At 41.6% G+C, this 20,638-nt stretch overlaps 1 protein-coding gene across 2 annotated transcripts in view; it reads right to left on the reverse strand.

Annotated features, from left to right (window-relative positions):
- LOC115387129 (ras-related protein Rab-26-like) overlaps positions 1 to 20,638 on the reverse strand; it is a 54,192-nt gene that overhangs the window by 19,326 nt on the left and 14,228 nt on the right. For both annotated transcript variants that reach the window (XM_030089709.1, XM_030089708.1), the window contains exons 3-5: positions 18,203 to 18,244; positions 16,414 to 16,480; positions 11,505 to 11,557 (exon numbers count right to left, since the gene is read on the reverse strand). In XM_030089709.1, the coding sequence (XP_029945569.1) occupies positions 11,505 to 11,557; positions 16,414 to 16,480; positions 18,203 to 18,244 (162 nt within the window). The remainder of the gene's footprint in view (positions 1 to 11,504; positions 11,558 to 16,413; positions 16,481 to 18,202; positions 18,245 to 20,638) is intronic.

Here is a 20,638-nt window from a genome sequence, read left to right on the forward strand (position 1 = left end):
TGTGGCACTTACATAAATCAAAACATTCAGAGTTTAATTTGGAGTGATGTTGATTTTAACTTTTCTCAGCTAATACTCTGTTCAGCTCTAAGGAAACAGACCACTCTTCTGTCCAGTAGTTGTTGTTAAAGAGCTGCTGTATCCTGTTGTTTGTTCAGCCTTCACACATTTTATCCTTCAGCCGGTCCTGGATTTTACTGTGCGGCCGTTAAACCGCTGCTGGATGGGTTTTGCGTTGTGAAGTGCTTCGGAGTTAATGAGGTCAGAAAGGTCGGCCGATTTGGAAAAAAACCTGAGGATCTTTAATCACCGAGCTCCACGCGGACACGCCGAGGGACAGCTGAGAGATCGAAGCCTTCCGCCACGTTGAACACATGGGAAAAAAAAAAAAAAAAAAGACTGAGCTGGGTGTGAATTTATATCACTGCCGCTCCTCTGCATAGTGCTGAGGAGGTGAAATGTCACCCAGGAGCACTTTGCATGTGGCTAATCATTCGCTTCATGTATAATTCAAAGTTTTTTCCCGGCTCAGTCACTTGCCATTGTTCCTCATCTTTAAAACTGTCTCCTCCTTCAATTCCTCTAAAGAGTGGTTTGCGTTTTCATGAGGTAGGTAACCTCTATCCAGTCTGAATTTCTTTCCTCTTGTGTGTTTGGCCTTTGGTTATTGTTATCTCTCTCCCAACCTGCAACCTCTCATCCTCCCACAACAGGTCCGAGCGAAACCTCTGCAGCATCAAATCTAACAGCTTCTCTCCTGGCGCCTGTTTCCTTATGCTGTGATTACTGATGAGCCATAGCTTGTAATTAGATCATTCGGCTGTTTATAGCACATCGTCTCACGGGTCATTTCACAGATACAATGCCCGATTCCAGATGATGACGCTGGCTGCTTAAATCCCTGAGAAATAAAGTCTTCTGCAGTGTTTTCAAACACAGAATAGTGACGGCTCGCGCATCAATGCAGCAGACGCCGAAGGGGATCAATGCAGTGAATTCCTTCGATGTCGTCTGAATGAATGACACAATAAGTTCAGCTGAATGCGTTCAGATACGATACATTTGTATCACTTAGGCTGAAGGAAGAATGGCAGGACCGTGGATATTAAGACAAACTGCTGGAACTATAATGGCACAAACATCTACAACAAAATATAAAACAGTTCAGGACAACACGATGAGAAGCTAATATAAAACAGATCAGTCTTCAGGAACTGTCAAACACTGCAACACACCTCATGTTGAATAATTAAATGTTTGGCGTTTTCCCTATTGTTTTCCCGACTCTCTGCAACACAGATGTGGTACTGATTAAAAATAGCATCAATAATGTGAAATATGCTGAGTTGAAATCCACCGACCGGGCCTCCATATATAAACATGAAAGCACGTGTCTGAAAGATCAAGGAGAAAGGAAGAGGCTGCAAATGTGCTGCACCAGGCAGAAAAGCACAACATACGAGCAAAAGAGCTGACAGGACGGCGACGGCACGTCGTCCTGCTCTGCAATGCTGATGCTCGAAAATAATGTGGAGCGCACAACCGGAGAGGGAGAATCTCAACCGGTCCTCATCAACCACCTTTCTGAAAGAGTCAGTGCAATTGAGTATGTTTTGCACTAAATAAAGAAGTTGCATGATCAAGCTAGGTGAAACACCGTTTTGTAAATCTTTGCACTAAAACAAATGGAAATCATTTGAAGGAAGAAGATGGATAAAACTCCAAATAAGTCTTCATATCCTCACTGGACAGGTCTGGAGGGAACTGGGCAAGGTTCATGTTTTATTCAGGATTAACGCCAGGATCTCTGGCCATACGCTCACGGAGCCAAATGTCAATGACAGTGTGACACGGCGTCAGGAAAGGCAAGAAGTTTCTCAGCTTATCGTTTTGCCATTAAAACTTATAAACAGAATCATGGATCAGATGCGGCTGGGAGTTCGCTTTTGTTTGTATGAAAAAAAAAAAAAAAACTTGCTCAAAACTCAATTTCACTAAAAAAAGACACCCCCGATCTCTTTTCTTCACAACTGCCTGGATTTAAAATGCCAGTTCAAAGGTTTTTAATACTTCTCAGAACAATGATGAAAGCCGTTTACTCTCAAACATGAATTTTCATAAAGTTTTGACGTTTACGAGACGATCCAAGAAACAACAGCAGGGATACGAGAGAAGGGAGGAGAGACGTGTGGGAGGGTGAAAGAAGACGGAAAGATGGAGAGACGGTGACGGCGAAAGACAAGACCGGGACCAAAGAAGGTGTATCAGAAAGGAAGCTGCTTCGTGACACTGGAAAGACAAGTTGTCACTGAAAATCTGATCTTGAATGGGCTTTTCCGTTCGTTGCCGGGAGAAAGCAGGAGCACGCATCGCTCCGGGACATAAACCCGAGCAGGTCGGCTGTTGGCAGCGGATTTGTTTTGCTGGCCTTCGTTTCCTCTGTAGCTTTCTTTATTCACAAATACGGTGTTTGTCTGGCAGCAATTTCTAAAATGATACGGTCTCTCCGTGCTCTGTGTCCAGGAAGGATCTGTCGCTGATAAGGCAACGTCGCAGAGCGTTTTGTTTACAGGGTATTTTTAGAACAAGCCTTTTAAGGGTGAAAACAAACACACACACACACACACACACACACACACACACACACACACACACACACACACACACACACACACACACACACACCTGACGCTGGCAAAGTGCCCGTGAGAACCGGAGCTGCAGATACAGGATGCAGTTTATTTGGAAAGCTAATAATTCACAAAGTTTTTCATTCATTCTTCTTGACAATGAGAATGATGCGTAATGTGTATTTATCTGTCGGACTCACACAGTTTTGAGATGCTTATCGATTTTAAATAAACACTGGTTGGCATCATGTAAAGTCAACACCTGAAGCAGTCATCCTCTTATTTCTTACACGACATAATCTAGTTGCATCCAGGCTGTACTTGAAGCATAAACGTGACCGAATCTCCTCGTGGAACTTGCGGTTTTTTTCCCCCACATGACCCAACTTTTCCTCTGCTGCACTTTTTTGTCAGAGCAGATTTGCTCTGGGTGACGATGCTATTCCTGCCCGGCTTTGATCAGAGTATTAGAGAAACAGAGAGAGAGGAGAGACGTCTTCGCCCAACAACAGGCAGAGGCAGAGCCGACCCAGAGGACTGGGGGGAAACTAGGACTTCTCCCCCGAGAGACGGTTCAGGCAGCTGAGCCCAACACAGTGACTCCATCTGACACAGGAGCACACACACAGATCCTGTCACACACACACACACACACACACACACACGCCTGCAGAAACACAAACACATGCAAAGTAAGCATTATTGGCAACAGGATTCTTGCTTTTGTGGAATAAATGTACATTTGATCTTCTGCACTTCATAAAAGAAACATGCTCAAGCCAAGAGTTTAGTAAACAACCTTTGTGTTAGAAAACCTCCTAAAAAAAAAAAAAAAAATAGAGAAAAAGTGTCACAATGAAATACAGTGACAGCAGCAGCAGCCTTGTTTGCAGTCTGTGGCCTGACAGGAAAGAGAAAAGCTTTTATGTTTATGAAACAGCCACCAGATGTGTGTGTCTGCAGGGAAACACGGGGCCGATGCAGTGTGTCTGGATGACTGATGCGCTTTGAAAAGATGAAGTACGGCTGAATGTGAGCATGGAGGAGAAGGCTGCTGATGGACGGACGGATTGAGGTGAATAGAATTCAGCTGCAAAACAAAAGAGCTCACAGACATGGTATTGCAATGAAATTTGTTCTATTTTTTTTGCATTTTGAACACTTAATTGTATTGTATAGTTTTATTATAATAAATTGATTTGCCAACCAAAACGTCATGACAGAAATCAGATGCTGCATTTCTATGACTGTGTGCTCATACAGTTCTCATTATCATGGTATACTCCATGACATTCGTGCTTGTTTTTTTCCAGAAACATGTTCAATGTGTCAGAGCAGGATATGAGCCTCCGAGCCTTTCCTGCCAATCCGGCTGATGTCTTGTCAGGCCTGACGTCAGTCCTTGTAAACACAATCCCTCACTCTGAAACAGGGCTTCGTTTATGAAACAGTTCGGTTTTTCCGCTGGTATCGAGCCCATCCGTCCTCCCGAGGTAGCTTTTTATTCAAGGTGAGCTAATTGGCCCTGATGAACAAAGAGTCAGAAGACGAGTGGAGGAAAACACAGAAACTCTAAGTGGATTCACATCCACAATTAACTGAGCAGAAGAGAGGATTTCAAAGGGATATGACGGAGCACATTGTGACACATTTGTTTGTTTTTTGTCAATATTTCTCTGTATAATCCACAGATCCGTCTGTGGTAACACAGTTGGATTGTTTGTAGCAAGTAATTATATCGCTCTGTTTCTAATTTCACAATAATTTCTAAAAGTCACCTCTGAGAACACTTACTATTCTGCTCATAGCAGCAACTGAAATCAATTTTCACAGCCTTCCTCTGTAGGGTCCTTTAGTCTGCAGACTGCAGTCCTTTAGATCGAAAAACAAGCAACAGAAATATAGATAGTTCCTGCGTTTGTTCAGGCCAAGAAGAGATGAAACTGAAGACAAGTTAAAGTTTTTTGTATGTATTTACAAAAATACATATCAGAATGCTGAATGTCTTCTTTCACGATGGCGTGATATTGTTTTGGCTGTTGGGAGAATGCCGGCACAAAAGCAAGGATTCGGGACGTGAAACTTTCATTTTGAATGAAACCGCTTGTCACTCGGTGGCGTTGGGGAACAGAAGCTCTCTATATTCACACGTCATAAAGGCAACACTTACATCACACCTCCAGTGGATTTCAAGATGTTCTTGGCAACTGTGATTTTGCCCAAACATCTCCAAAAGAAAGAGAGAGACAGAGAAAAAAAAATCAATGCTTTTTCAGCTTGATTTCTTTTCTTTGGACAGACAACCAATCCAGAGAAACCGCTCGCCAAAAACAACATTGTCATTCAAGGTGAGCCCATAAAACGCAAAGCCTTGAATATTTCTTCTCACTCCAACGCGACCTGTTTGCTGAGATGTCTGAGGATTACAAGACTGTAAAAAACACAGCTAATATACGCCTAAACTACTTCAATAATCCCTGACATGATGCTGCAGATAGTATAAATTAGTTAAACAACACAAGAAGGCTTCCGAAAGTGTGATTAATGTATTTTCTGTTCTGTAGGTCAAAACTTTTTCATTTATTTTGCAGGTCAAGTGACTTCAACTAAGAAGTGATTGCTATATCAACATATAACATCGATTGCACTTCATAGTGCAAACTGTCAAGGGGTATGAAAATGGAGGTTAGATTTATTTATTTATTTTTTTTTAAAATTGGAGCAGAAGGACCAAGAAGGGGCAAATCTCCATCAACTCAATTTTTGCAAAATAAAACCACTTTCCTCTTTGTAGCACATTTTTTGTAACTCTTGACGAATTATCACGACTCAGTTCATGAAATATTAGCTGGTTGATCTTAATATTTTATTTATATGCAAGGTCACTCAGCTGTCGTGCAGTGGCCCCTCATAAAAAAAACCCAAAATAAATATTGCAATAACACCACTGAAGATTGGCCTGTTGCAAGCTGTTCTTGCCAAACAGTTGATATCATCAATTTTCATGAAAGTGAGTTAATTTCAGATGCTTTGAAGGCATTAAAAAGGAGGGGCAGAAAACAACAGTTCAGATTCAGATTCATTTTCAGGATATTGACCTTTGACCAATCAGTCCAATCACAGGTCAGAAGCTTTCATTCTTTCTGGAAAGTTACAACAGACTCAGTCGCTCATAAGAGACACTTTTCTGATGAGCAGACTGAAAATATATCGTTGAACCAAAGAGGAGTGAAATGAGAGAGAGGACACAGTCATTCTTGTTTCATTTTTTCAGATTTTGAAACCATTACAACAAGGTTAGTCTCATAGATATTCATCCCTGGGACATGTCTGCTTCTTTATTCCCTCTTAAATTGATTTCACGACAACAAGAAGCGAGCAGCATGAAGAATCCTGCCATTAGTCTTGCACTGTTTCCATGTGTTTGCACACACCTGGGCGGCCCATTAGTTTAGCCTTTCTGCAGATGACATCTGAGTGACAAGATGACAAATGCAGATTACTGCATATCAAGCACATACTAATTCCTATAGAACCCGATGGTGCAGAATAACACGGTTCAAACTGATCTCACAAACCTGAAACTAAATTGCCGGTCTCCTGTGATTATTAATGAATGGTATTTGACTTCATATCGCTGCATTATTTACCGACAGTTTCTCTCATCACCATCTGGTGCGGCGGCGCCTTGACATTTAACTAACAGCCACGCGGCAGGCAGGCGGCCACTTCATTTGAAGCCAGTCCATGCCCCGGGGACGGGCCGGGAGTGATGAATGGAGACGGCGCTTTTATCTCACCCATTGCTTTCATTGTGGTTCTGTAACACAGACGCGCAGAAATGATCAAGCATTTGGACACTGGCACATGCAAGAGGGAAGAGCGACTGCAACCACGCCGCCATGCAGCATTTGATATTCAGTATCACGACTGGGCCGTTCAACAGGTTTAGATAACATGGATTACACACTGAATTCTACAGTATTCTAGTAATCTACTGTGAATATGTACTAAATACTGTGAGAAATAGGTATATTTGATACAATATAGTGGGTACAAGTAAATATTTCCTCTTCCAACAATCTTGAAATCAACATGAACATCAACTTGACTTTGTATGAATCTAAGCTGAGCAAACAAGTCAATCATGCAAATCAGTTGTGGACTATATATAAATTCACAGGAATGCTGCTGCACCATAAATTTATTTTAAATGTAAATGTTGGCTTCCTACACAAAGCTGCCTGAATAATTTAAATTAATATTAAGAGTTCTTTTCTGAAGGCACATGCTTTGCATGCATTTCTGATATTATGCTGGGAAAATTATCTCACAAACTAAATTACATTTTTACCCCTATTTACACTATTAGAGAATTAGCAGTAGATTACTCGGAGGTGTGGCAGTTCACGCTCTCTCTCCTCACAGGGAAAAATATCCCCTCTTCCAACCTGAAACTGGCTGCTTTTTCCTGTGGAGTTTGCATGTTCTCCCTCCGTATGCATGGGTTTGTTTCCTTGGTTACTAAACAGATGATGTTCATAATCTGCGGAGCCATACTGTCATCCATTCCGTCTACCTGTAATCCCAGACGGACCGATGGACGGACGGACGGACACGTGGAGGGACAGATGTAAGGCCAGCAGTACCTTGATTATCTTAATGACCGACAGGTTCTCTCATTAACATTGCAGATTGTCCCTGAATTTTAATGCCGGAATCTCTCTCATCATCAGACGGGTCAGCTGCAGGTCAACCGGGACACTCTGTGCGCCGAATTCTGATTCGACGATGCTGCGAACGCCGAGCCGCGGCGAGCGTTCTGACCTCTGAACGATGCCACTTTGCAGGAATCAGTCCGCTGGCTCGAGGACGATGGAAACACTGCGTTTGACAGGGAGACATTCCTCATGTCACTAAATGGCCTCTGCTTTATTCCCACAACATAAGTGAAATAGACTTCAGTCTGCTGGATATTACAAGAACGAGGACTGATCAGTGGCTGTTGCAATAATGAGGGCAAAGTTCACCTCACTCTGGTTGATGCAGTTGAGCTTGACGTGCACGTGTGAGACTAATGGAGAGTTTTTTCTGCCACAGACAGACGTCTTGAAGGAAACTGTGTAGGAAAAAAAAAAAAAAAGATTTGTCCGTCTTGTTTCTCTCTTTCCTTCGAGTGGAATTCATCACCATTAACGTTCATTAACACCAGTTAGCGCTCGTTAGGCAGCGGCGAGCCGACAGGCATCTGCAGCTCCACGAGGACACAGTATTAGAAAGAGGGAAGGAAGTGGCTCCGTAAACAAGACGAGATTATGTTTGGAAAAAAATTGAAGCGTTTTAGATAATAGACTCTCTACATCCAATAATTGATAAAAATCTAAAGCAGTTAAAAGAACCTTGGTATCTTTTTTGTAATATTTAAATCAATTTTTCTCTGTGAAAGACGCTGCTGCTGATTCAACAGACTTGAGAGACTCAAGATAAGTAACAGAACTTATCTTATAATCCCAGAACTTCGGTTTAATAATATTCCTGAAAAATATTGCATGTTTAATTAATCAATGTAGAATGAACACATGAAAGGTGCTGTAGGCAGGATTTGGCATCTCCGCCATCTTGTTTAGGTTTACCTAAGCAAGATGGCGATTTGACCCATCTAAGATGGCGATTTGAAACCCGGCACAGCCAATCCTGTCCTGTTTTCTCTGACGTCACGTCCTTACGCAAGTTAAGCCCCTCCCACAAGAACGCGACGAACGCCCCTCGACCAATCACGGTTAGAGCCTCAGGGGCTCTTCTGATTGGTCAAAGATACCGGGAGCGGTCGAGATTCCTTTTCAGCTCAGAACAGAGACAGATGGAAACGCTGCGCCCTCGCGGTAGTGCAATTTTGCTACACTGCTAAAGGATTATCATTGGATACTCTAACATTTAATCCAAAGAAAACACAGAAAAATTTGCATTGACTGGCAAAATCCTGCCTGCAGCAGCTTTAAATCAAAGTGTATTTAAGAAAGAGAATGTCACAAAGTACAGTAAAAAAGACAAGAACAGGCACAAAATTAGATGAAGGTAAAATCAAAAGATGAGTCTTCAAACGCTTTTTAAAAATATCTACAGAGTCCACAGTTCAGCTCCTTCGTTACCTCATGCTGAGTGGATCTGATGGACCTCTGACTGAAATTCATCCAAAGCTGCATGCTCATCAAAAGAGACGCGATCTTCAGTGCAATCTAAACGCAAGTTTATCCAGATCTTTAAAGTGAAATGCAGCTTGGATTTTGGCTTTGGTTTGCAGTAAGTGATTGATAAGCAGAAAAAAACAGATGTCAACGAATTATTGATCAATGCAGGTAATAAAGGACCAATCCAATTTATGACTCTTTTAATCAGTGAAGATGAAAGATGTCTGACGAGCCGGAGTGATCAACCAGTTTATACAATTCCTGGAAGGTAACGGTTTAAAAAACTGTCCAAGATTGGTGGCGAATGGATAGCAGAGGAAAAGAAGTTGGATTTAAATTTGCTTGAATGGGAGTAATTTTTTTAAACTGAAAAAATGGAGTGCAAGATGTGGCAGTATTGATTGAGGAGAAACAACTGGTGGTTTCAAACAAGACTTTAGAGATAGAGTATGTCTGGGAAGCTGTATGATGGTGTTGTGTGAAATATTTCGGGTTGTTTTTGAATGTAAATACGCATATTGGACTTCAATCATTACGGGGATCGAGGTGGCCAACAGAGACATTAATGCTTTTCATTACACGCCGAGTTCGACTGCATGATTCATCTAATTCGTGGCCTTTCTGGCAATCTTTGCACTGCGTTTATTGTTGAATTTGCTCCAACAGCGATGGAAATACCGTTAATTAGTCGGCACAAGTGACTAAACACTAGAGATTGAAATATAATGAATAATTCCGGGTTTGGCGGAGTGCAGGTACTTGCGTAAGTGTCCTCAAATTCAACTCAGCTGGAGGTTGTTGAACAAAAACTAAACAAAAAAGCAAAATGAGTGTATGAAACAAAGCCTGAAGCACTCTGGTTTCGACTGTGAGCACGCAGGCTGAGGGCTCTCTGCGGCACAGCACAGAGCGAGTTGGAGGCTTTGTTTTCGGCGGCTGACAGGTTGTTTCTGATCCTCCCCTGCGTTACTGCTTTTCCGATGTATCAACGTCCTGCCTTCTCTGCTTTCTCTGCTCCCAACACACCCATCTTCTTTCTCCCGCTTTGAGCCGTTTGTCTTCCGGACCCTGGAAGCATCTTTCCTGCTTCAATGATCTCTCAAGGCGAGCGCGTCGTATTTCTGCCGCACACACTGCTGACAAACAGCCTCTCCTTTCCTTAACAAGCTCTCTGCTGCTCTGAAGGAGCCATTCCCACCCCGTGTCAATTAAGGACATTGGAAATTGCCTCTTCTTTTGTAGCAGGTAACATTTACTGCACAGAGCGAAGGAGGATGGAAAATAGCGTGGTGACACCAGCTGCCACAGCTGAAATCTCCCTGACAGCTCTAACGACGGCGTTTCTGAGAAAGCAGCGCCGTTTGAGAGCTAACTTCAGCAATTTGACACGTTGGGGCCCCAAAATGGAAAACGGTTCATGGAAGAGTGGTGCTTAGCTTTTCCTATCATGAACTGTGTCTGCTTTTCCAGTTTCTGCAAGGTGCATCACAAATACATATTTTATTTCTAGATTAGTCATTTTGAGACAATATCTGTTGTCTGCTTAGCTTTAGATACAGCCACATCTTGTTTTATTCTTTTAGGTGAGAAAGACTTGCTCAATTAAATTTAATTAAATCATAAAAGTAAGAATAACTCACCACCTAAGGGAGCAATTCTAGGGTCCGATTTATCGCACAGCAAAATATTGATTCAAATAAAATCCAACAACAAAAAGTCATTAGGGGCTACTTGTTATATTATTAATATATGGCAGGAAGTAAAATCTATGAAATCCCGGAGGCCAGACCGTCTTGAAATGCCATTTTCTTTTAATTAGGTGAATCACTAAAGTCAATACTCGAGCCAATATTAGACTGTGGGTTCATTAGTGGTGATTTTAAAAATGACACTGCGCCATGTGTCGAGATCAAAAGACCACCTGCTTCTTTAGAATAAAATGTTCTTCTGTAGCTTCCGTTCTCAGAGTGTTCATGTGACTCTCCTCGGCTTCGTCATCTGGTCTGGTTCCTGCTGGGAGGGAGCGTCAAGCATTGACCAGACGACAGGAGCCACTTTGGTTGAGTGGTCCTTGCTACAGGGGGTCTCCCAGGGACTTTCTGTCTGGAGTTTGCATGTTCCCCATCGTGACGTTTTCATATTGATCGATTCCATCTCGAGCTTGAGTTATTTCTCACATGCGGCTGAGCACTGGTCCATAATATCTGAGACGAGCCAAACGCCAAAGAAATGCCTCCCCAAATAAAAGGAGCTTGACATGAACTGCTTCATAAATGTCAGCCTCCCGCAGTGAAATAAAGTTGGATGTATATTAAAATTTCAATCTAGGAATAAGAGCACTCATGCAAAAAAAAAAAAAAAAAAAAAAAAAATTAAAACCATGAAAGTCCAGAGGAAAGGCAAATGCTGATGATGTGGAACAGCAGACAGAAATTACATGATTTAACTGAATCGCAGTCTCAATCTCACTTGAGCCTTCCTGTTCTCTCTGCCTGTGATCAGACTAATTTAAACAGATCCTCAGGAATGAGTTTGTTAGGCAGCTTTATGAAAGAACAAGAGTCTGTTGAAACTGCACAGAGAAAAAGGTAAGAGCCAGCACAATCAAACAGAATCACTCAAGTCGCTACAGCTGCATAATTCACTGTGTGTCTTCATGTTTTTCTCTCGAAGGAGCAGCGCTTACCTGTATGTTGTCAAACGATGTCTTGTTGGTGACGTCGTACAGCAGAAGAAGAGCTGGAAGAAAGCAAAACATTCAAATTTGAAATGAATTAAAATCTGAATTATAGGAGCAAATCTTTAATTTTGTGGTGGATATTTGACATCCTTTTTCTCTTTTCGCCTTGTAAACTTTTGCATGAGACTATCACAGAATCATCTAATTGAATGCATTTTGTCATACATGTTTTGTTTCTGGGTTATTTTGACATCTTGTTTCTTGACATCCCCTCCTGTGTCTGATTGCCATTCTCTGTCCTGATGTGTTTCACCTGTGCCTGATTGCGTGATTGTCTGCACCTGGTGGTTCTGGGATTTATCAAGCTTCAGCTCTCTGTGTCCTGGTTGTTGGTTCGTGTGTGCGTGTCATTGTTCGTAGCTGTCCAGTGTCTCAGTATTTCTTCTGCATGTTTGCACTTTCCCATATCTCTTTGTCTTCTCCTGCAATGCTTTGTTTTGATCATTTGCAGTTTCTAAATTATTTAAAATGCAGTTTCAAAATGAAAGACGAGCTAATCCAGTTTTCCTGAACTGTGATCAGTTTATATACACCATGAATATGAATCAGTCATTGGGTCAATCCCATCATGCTTTGCACTGTGACACTGGCCATTTGCAACAAGCACAAATAACCCAGCATCCCACTTAATGTCAAGGCCAATATGGAGATGGATTATTTTTTTTAGCGTGGCTTTTTTGGTTACAGTCACTCTTGCTAACGTTAAAAGCATCGACCATTTCAGGTTTTTTAAAAGTTTTTTTTTCTTCTTCTTCTTTCCACATGGTGAAGTTATGTAACTGACAAGAACCTTGGGGTGATCTGATGATGCATCTGCATGGACACAGGGTGCACCAAATGTTTTTCCAACAGCTCTCAGTCAAACATACAGATGGATTATAAGCAACAGTATAAATGTTACGCCATCACATATAAAGAGGGTTGCAGAGGGGCCCACTCCTTTCACTGAATCTGGATCAGTCAGTCAGTCGGGGCAGGTATTTGAGAGGCGGTCTGGGACTGCGTCTGAGACAGACATGATGCAGAGTGACAGTGGTGTAATAAAGCCAAGTTGTCCTCAAGCTGCTTTAAATTCTTCTTATATTTGTCATCATCGCTCAGTGGCTCAAGTCAGGACACAGAAAATCATGAACCGACTGCAAAATGGTTGTGTTTACACAGGCATGTCTGATAACGTTCAAAGGCTAACGTCGGTCTCAGATGATATTTGTGCAAAAAGAAGAAAATTATTTATGTGCAGTTTGGGTGTCAAATATAAAGAAACAAAAAAGCTTCAGTTTCATTTTAAGCAGCAAAAAACAAAGGACTCAATCAAAAGTCTCATTATTCGTGAGGCTTATTGGCAGATAGAACAGCGACACTGGGGTTTGATGAAAGAGATGAGCAGGGATTGTGAGCGCTAAAGGAGACAGATTTGAGGTCTTGAAGTCACAAGCGACTTGAAGATGAAAAACAATGTACCAGTGAAAGAGACGAGCTGAACTAGAAAGGCATTAATAAGATCAAAGGAGGGAAGATAAAACCCCCAAACCTCTAAAAACTAACACGACCATGAAGATCCTTGTATAATTTCCTTATCATATCTTTCCACTTTGATGAAATTGAATAACTTTCTGAGCGGAGCCCTTGGACTGGAGCAACTTGATTTATAGATTATTCTAGATGTTCGCTGCACCCTGGTTTTATCAGATGCTTCGGTATGAAGGTCACAGGACAAATCCTGTCAATAATAACTGTTTTAAAGATGAGGAAAACAGTGTGTGCAGTCCATTTCTTCCTATTTATTTTAACAAATACAAAGAATGATCGTCAGTACAGTTTATTTCTGTGCAGACAGTCGACGGATGAAAACACAGGAACGATAAAACCAATATAATCACATGTTTATAATAAAAGAGCTCAAAAATACCTGATGAGTGTCTACATTCTTTCACCCACACACCAGATATGCTGCCTGTCCACCAGTCTCGGTTGCTCCTAATCCAATGTCCTCCACCCTCCTACACTCTTCTCTGAGCGCTGGCGCTCCGGCTAATGACTCGGTTCCTGCAGCTCTGCTCCGGCCTCAAAAGTCCAAATGATCGCAGTTCCTCATCTTTGTGACGGAGTTTTAGCTGTGTTGTTAGGGTCATAAAAGTACTGCCGATTGACGATGATGGATGAAATGAAAACAATATGGACAACATGTCATACATTGTCACATACATTTATTCTGTGAAAAACAAACATTTCATATCAATTTAAGTTAACTGTCAGCTGTTCAGTGTCACGGCCCAAGTCTGAAGTGATGTTGTTGATTTAGTTTATTAAGATCCACAAGTACTCGGATGGGTGTATCTTAAGAACAGGCAGGATGTGTTTTATTTTCAATCGCATGAGCTCAAACACTTCCAGAAATCACTGTCTGTGAGTCTGTGGGAAAAAAAAAGTCCTATTTAAAGTTGCATTCATTCACAGCATTGTCTTCTGTTAATTGATAATTGCTAAAATTAAAAACAGAAAACTGCTGTGGGATCAGATGAATGAAGATCTGAAACCACGGTGTTTCACGGTAAATCAAGTGAGGGATTACAGGACTGCAAGTCTTTACATCCTATTTTTGCTGCCTTTGTATTTTCTAGTCCCAGATAGCAGCATTGTGCACCAGCAGTGCTGATTTTATTGAGCTACTGGGCGTACAGTAGAGCGCTTTGTACTGAGACAGAATAACAAAATCCCCTGTTGCACAGACCAGTTTGAGATTTCTGGTAGATTCAAAACACTGCTTTGCCCAAGGTTAGATAGGATTATACAGAAACCTGCAATAATTACCTAAGCTGTACAATCAGCAACTAAAGAAACCTGAATTTAGCTCACAGAGGTTTTTGATGAAACACAGAATCTGACAGTCAGGAGAGCACAGATAATGAAGGCTGGAAGGGAGATCAAAAAGTGTGTGTTTTCACTGAAAGCTGGTTCAACCGCCACAGCAGACCCCTTTGCACAAATGTTTTGACTTCAAAACCTCGCCGACAGTCTTTTGCTGAAACAGGACTTTGTTGAAACAAAAAGTTGCAGTGAATCGCAGTCAGCAACATTTTTAACCCTTGTATCTGTAAGAGTGTCAAAGTGATGGATGTCGTATATTACAAAAAAGAAGAGCATGGCCTACATGATACACATGCACCTTTAAATCAATGAGTTTGTTTCAATAATCCCACAGTAGCCAAGAAAACGCTTGGCGATCAGCTCCAACCCTGATGATCTTCCATCAGATAGATGGTTACTTAACTCTAAAAGCTGAAGGTGATCAGAGTTCAAATGGTCTGATTAGAAACATTAACACATCCTCCGGACAGAATTTTCAAAGCAAAAAGTGACTCAAAGTCTCAGATGTCCTCCTGAAACCCTTCTTCCATGTGACAGACTCATTTCTGTGAAATAAATCTGCAGTAATTATTCAGGCTGAATTCCAGACCACAATGAGGATGAAACAGACATGATCATTTACACTCACTGAATAATTTATGCTGATGCACACACAACATATCCATGCTTAAACTGTGCAAACTCAAAGAGATTATACTTCACACACATCCAGATGGTGAAACCTCTCTTTGGTCAGGTAATATTCCCCCACTACCCGGAGAATCAAAGACCAAACAGAGTGATGCTCTAAACATACCAGGAGATTTAAGTTATGTAATCGCTGAATGACATCGGGGCATACTGCAAGACCTTAACAAGTTTTAAAACATTCTGACTTCTATTCAGTGGATGTTATGCAAATCTCAAGCAACATCAAACAGCTGAGGAAACATTTTTCACCCAGATTGCGCTGAAGTTCATGCAAAAACCACAGAGTGCAAATTCAATGAGATTCCAAGTGAAAATGGTCACATGACACAAATGTTCTTACATATTTGTTCTTCATCTCATCTCAACCCCATGTGGGCTCCTATTGACCTACTCAGAGATAGGAAGAGATTGGGATATAATATGTATAAAAGGGCCTGATTACGCAACAATGTTTTGATTGACGTCCATTTAGATGACAACAGTGCTCAGAGCGACTGAAAACAAAACTCAGTGAAAACCGCTCCCAAGGCAGAACTTTTTGAAAATGCCATTTTTCTGAAGTGCAGCCAATCATTCTTCTGCACACATGTGAGTAGATGGACAATAACAACAACGTTAGCCCTCAAAGTGTCGTGACTCCCACATGGACTCGGTAGTTTCAGAGTTGACAGTCACGCCTAACAGCAAGCCAACTTCGTCTTCTGTCCATACGAATGTGTTTCATTACAAAAATAAAGAACTTTTCCTGGAATGAAAATGTGAAAAGAGCTTCAAATTGATTCGGCAAGGTTGCAATCACAACAGGACTGTGTTTACTCTTAGATGTGCTGCCTGACAGCAAATGAAATACATTACGCTTCTTTATATGCCAAAGTTTCAGAGTCATAACAAACCAATGAAACGCACTGAAAAGGAACTTCCTGAAGTCAGTAATGACAACAAAATGAATACAAGGCTACATACACACTGTGAGTCACACACTGACTGAAATGCCCACATATGAGTGCTGATAAACAGTCCTTGACTCCTGAAAGATGATGTTTTTTTCTTCTTTTCTACGTTGATTATACCGTTTCACAACACACAATTGCCATAAGACACATTTTGATAGAAAAAGCCTTGGCCTCGGAAAGAAATCATTCAAACGCCTTGACACTTACTGCATGCCAGAAGAGTGGATAACATACAATATAGTCTTATGAGTCACCCAAACACAATGCCACTCACTGAAAAGAGAACATATGATGATAAAGAGAGAGGACATGTTGATAGAGGCATGTATGCTGCAGTGTCTCACCATGGGCATCACGGTAGTAAGCATGAGTGACACTGCGAAACCGCTCCTGTCCAGCTGTGTCCCAGATCTAAAGACAATGAGAGAGGAAAGTAATCACTGAATAAAGTTTCTATGATCGTCTTTTTAATAGGTCTTAAGTTTGCTCAGTCAGCCTGTGGCCGTCCATTCAATTTATCCCAATGATACTGAATAAAGCCTGCAGGATGGAAATGAGATCTTTGTGGAATTATTTAACATTCATTGTCTGTTGGAAACGATTTGCAGCACTCTGGAACACTGACATCCCATGAGGGGAGTTAGTGCGTTTTGCTTGGTCATGTTCCTGTGAGCATGCAGAGTGTCCACTGGTCACGTAGCTCTGTTTATGTATTTATTGTACTTTTTCCAGCATTATGCCGTTACCGTTACCCAAATGACGTCGTAATCTAATCTGCATGGCTACTCAATGGCATATCTAGGTCAAATTAGGTGATGATGTCATTTAAAACGATACACTGTTGCCAACTCCTCGGTTAGGAAAGTTCTAAATGATGATGTCATCATAGAGAAAGAAGGAACCGTATTAGTGTCATGTGACGTGACAGAGCTACAGCCATAGAGAGCTCTGCTCATTCAAAGGCAGCTTTTAAATGTAATTATAGACATCTTTTGACATACATCTACTGTGTTTTATTATTCTTTTTCAAACGTAGAAATGCTGTCTGCAGTTACAAATGAAATGTGATTGGTGTCTTGTCTCATATTATCACACAGCAGCATTCACATAATTTGGATTAATGTAGTGTTTCCTGTTTTTAATTTATTCTGTCAAGTGTCCATTGATTTTGTTAATATATTCGGTTTCATAATAACTGCACATGAATCTCAAAGTTCCATTAAAATGGGATCCAAACTGTGACATAAACACATTTTTTTTTTAAAGTAATGCAATAGTTACTTTGCTGAGTAATTATTTGCTTTTAAAATATTATAACTCAGTTAGATTTTTGAAGAAGTAAGTTGCCCAACACTGGTCATTAGAACCTTTGAATTTGAATTTTAAATTGTCTTTGTTGTGGCACAGAGCATGTGTGACAAAAATATCTGTTTTCACAAAACCAAACAATTATTTTAAAAACCCCAAAATTATGACAAAACACTTCTCCTAAAGCTTTTGCATGTTTTTACACACTCAGCCTGATCACATGACTTGAAGAAGCAAGGCATCCAGTTTTCATGCCGATATCTCAGCCGCTGTGTGTCCACTACTCTGTGGAATCTGTGAAAATAACAGTTTTCTTTGACATTTTTTCAGTTTGCTTAGTAGTTTGTGAGGCCAGATCGGAGCCTCTTCCTGGCCGGTTTTGGCCCACGATCTTTATGCTTGACAACTCTGGTGTAGACCATGAATTGTCCAGAATTAATTATATAAGATGACAGTGTATGAGCAGAATTCTACACAAGAGTTTTTCTTTCTTCTTCTTCTTCTTTTCTTGGTGAAAGTGATAATATTAAACAGAAATCCCCTGTGGTGCTCCGGCCTCAGAGGAATAACGCTAATTAAGTCTTTTTTTTTTCCCATCAGGCAGCGCAGTCTGGCTTCACCATTTAGCTCTGATGGCAGTTACATTTTCTCCTCTCTCCAGAGTCGTCCTGTGCAGGGTGACTGCACACTCATTTAGATGACGAGTAAAAGTCATTTATGAAGTGCATTTCTTTTCCAGGAAACATTATTTTTTTGGGGTGCATGTCTCATTAATCACTCAGAAAACCCCCGTCTCTGTTTGTCGGAGTAAATCAAACGTCTTACCTGCAGCTTCACCTTGACTCCGTCGATGCTCAGGACTTTATTCTGGGAATGAAAGCAGGAAAGTGATGTGAGCGACAGTTCCTAAATTTAAACAAGCCTCCCAACTCGCAGCAACTTTTTTTTTTTTTTTTGCTTAAACGAAACAACCTTAAGTGTGTGTGTGTGTGTGTGTGTGTGTGGTCAGACGTTTTGCCTGAACAGTCTTTATTTCATCTACCTGCCACACTCCTTTCCACACTCTCCATCAATATTGCATGTCTCCGCCTCACTTTGGCCTCTTTTGATGAAGCTTCGCTTCTCCGCTCTGGAGGATTCACCCCCGCTGCTGCTCTCCTCACCTCCCTCTGTCTCTGCATTTCATGCACACTTTCTTCTTATCTCTGCCTCAATCTACCAGCGGCATCATTTGAGTTCGGTGGCAAAGGTGCCTGTCTACGCAACAACGTTTTCAAGTAAAAATGCAAAACTTTCGCCGTATTTTGGGAGTCTATTTACACCACAGTGCTCAGAACCACTGAAATAGCAACTTTTTGAAAACGGATTTTCAGTGTTTCTGCTGTTTCCAAGTGGACGGACGTGATTTTCACTTCAAAGGTTGCTGTAGAAGTTGCATAAATCTTTCTAAAAATGAAAAAGAGACGGTGTCAACCAGTGGCTGCTGGGAATTTTTAGTTTTCAATAAAACTGGAGGAACTTGTATGGTAACCAACACTGATTTAAAAAAAAAAAAAAGTGGCTTTTAACATGCATAAGCCTGACAGAATGTCTAAAAAACTCTTTTAAATTTGACATTTCCTGGGCTTTCACACAACCAGAATATTTCACACCCAATGGTCATTTTCCTTTTATTAATATCAGTCAGTGAAAAGACGGGGTCAAGACGTTCGAGGTCCTGGAAAACCGCCGTTTTGTGCTCCATCTCCCGGCGCCACGGCGACGCTCCACATCCTCCCGTGTAACTCCATACTTAGTCTTTTCACGAGAGAGAGAAGCTGTTGACCTTTCAATTTCTCAATCTCCAGGGAGAAGCAGAAGAACTTCGGGCCCGACAAGATGCTGCTAATCCTCCAGCGGAGCACTTAGAAACAGATACGGTCTTTGTCGAAGGCGTCCGCAGATCCACCTCCCTGAGAGCCACAAAAGGAAGAACGACTATACATATTCATGGGGGAACTCGAGCTGCAAGCTCGTTGGTAAGTGCGCTGTGATCGGGATCCCGGTCTCTGAAGACTGCCTCCTTGTTGCTGTTGGCGTCGCGAAAAAAACAAACTTGTGATGTGCTCAGAGGCCTCATAAATATTTAGCGACCTAAAAAAAAAGAGTTTCATGGCTTCACAGTGGTGAGAATCAGATTGGTTAGCCAGGCTTGATTGCGCTGATAAAAACGCCGGACTTGTTCAAAGGAAACACTTGAAATCAGGCTCGGGAGAACATAATAACACAGAGTTAATGACGGTGGGAAGTACGGACGCAGCGGGATGAAGCGGACGGCAACTGAGCGGCTTATCCAAGTGAGTCTATATACGCATGGCAGGACCGGGAATTAAAGGTATTGTGGATTAAAGACCGTCAATCACACTTTTACCGGCGCTTTCATAACTTTCTCCAGCTCCGTGTAGATACAATTGGGTTTCGAGAAAGTTGTTCCTCTTTATGTCAATTTCCCCAAGCAACGGCAAAAACACCCTCCAAACAGAAGAGCCTCTTCCAACACAAACAGCTTTGAGTTTTAGCAGCCAGAGATTTAGAAGTCGGCTGTTTAATCTTGTTCTCCAAAGGTACGGCGAGTGAGACTTCACACTCACTTCACAGGGATTAGAAAATTACAAATGTATGAGGCGCCTATGTCATGCTGGCATAGACATATGCACACACACTTCTTTTTTTTTTTTTTTTTGGCATTTAGCCACATTCCTACCAGCCATTTGGTTTTAAATATACATGAGTGTATCAAATATCAAGTCATAGAAGCAAAATAGAATGCTTGCCAACGCTCTGAGATGATGAAACGACCTGCGACTGACGCGCCTTCCACATCTAGCATCCACTATCCTGACTTCCACGTTCGATGTCAGGAAATGGAATTGGCCCAAAGAACGGGCTTGAAAGCACTTGAGAGAAAATAACTGTAATTGCGCTCGCAGTTGTGGGTGAAATGTCAGAAGCTTCCAACCGGCGTCTGTGACAGCGGTGACCTTCTGCAGCTCGCTGGAACTGTAAAGTTACTGTTTTTATGTGTGGAGTGCAGCCTTTATGAGGGGACGGCCGTAGAAGAGGACACTCGGGGTGATTACTTTTCATTCTGTGTTTCCTCTTTGGACATAGCGCGGCCAGCACTTTCAATCCAGATGACACTTTTGATTAGGATGGACTGGATGTTCTCCTTGAGACAACAATCACGCCATAAATCACACGGCAGCAGACCTGACAATGTGA

Source organism: Salarias fasciatus, chromosome 4 (assembly GCF_902148845.1).
Source record: "Salarias fasciatus chromosome 4, fSalaFa1.1, whole genome shotgun sequence".
Taxonomy (NCBI): domain Eukaryota; kingdom Metazoa; phylum Chordata; class Actinopteri; order Blenniiformes; family Blenniidae; genus Salarias; species Salarias fasciatus.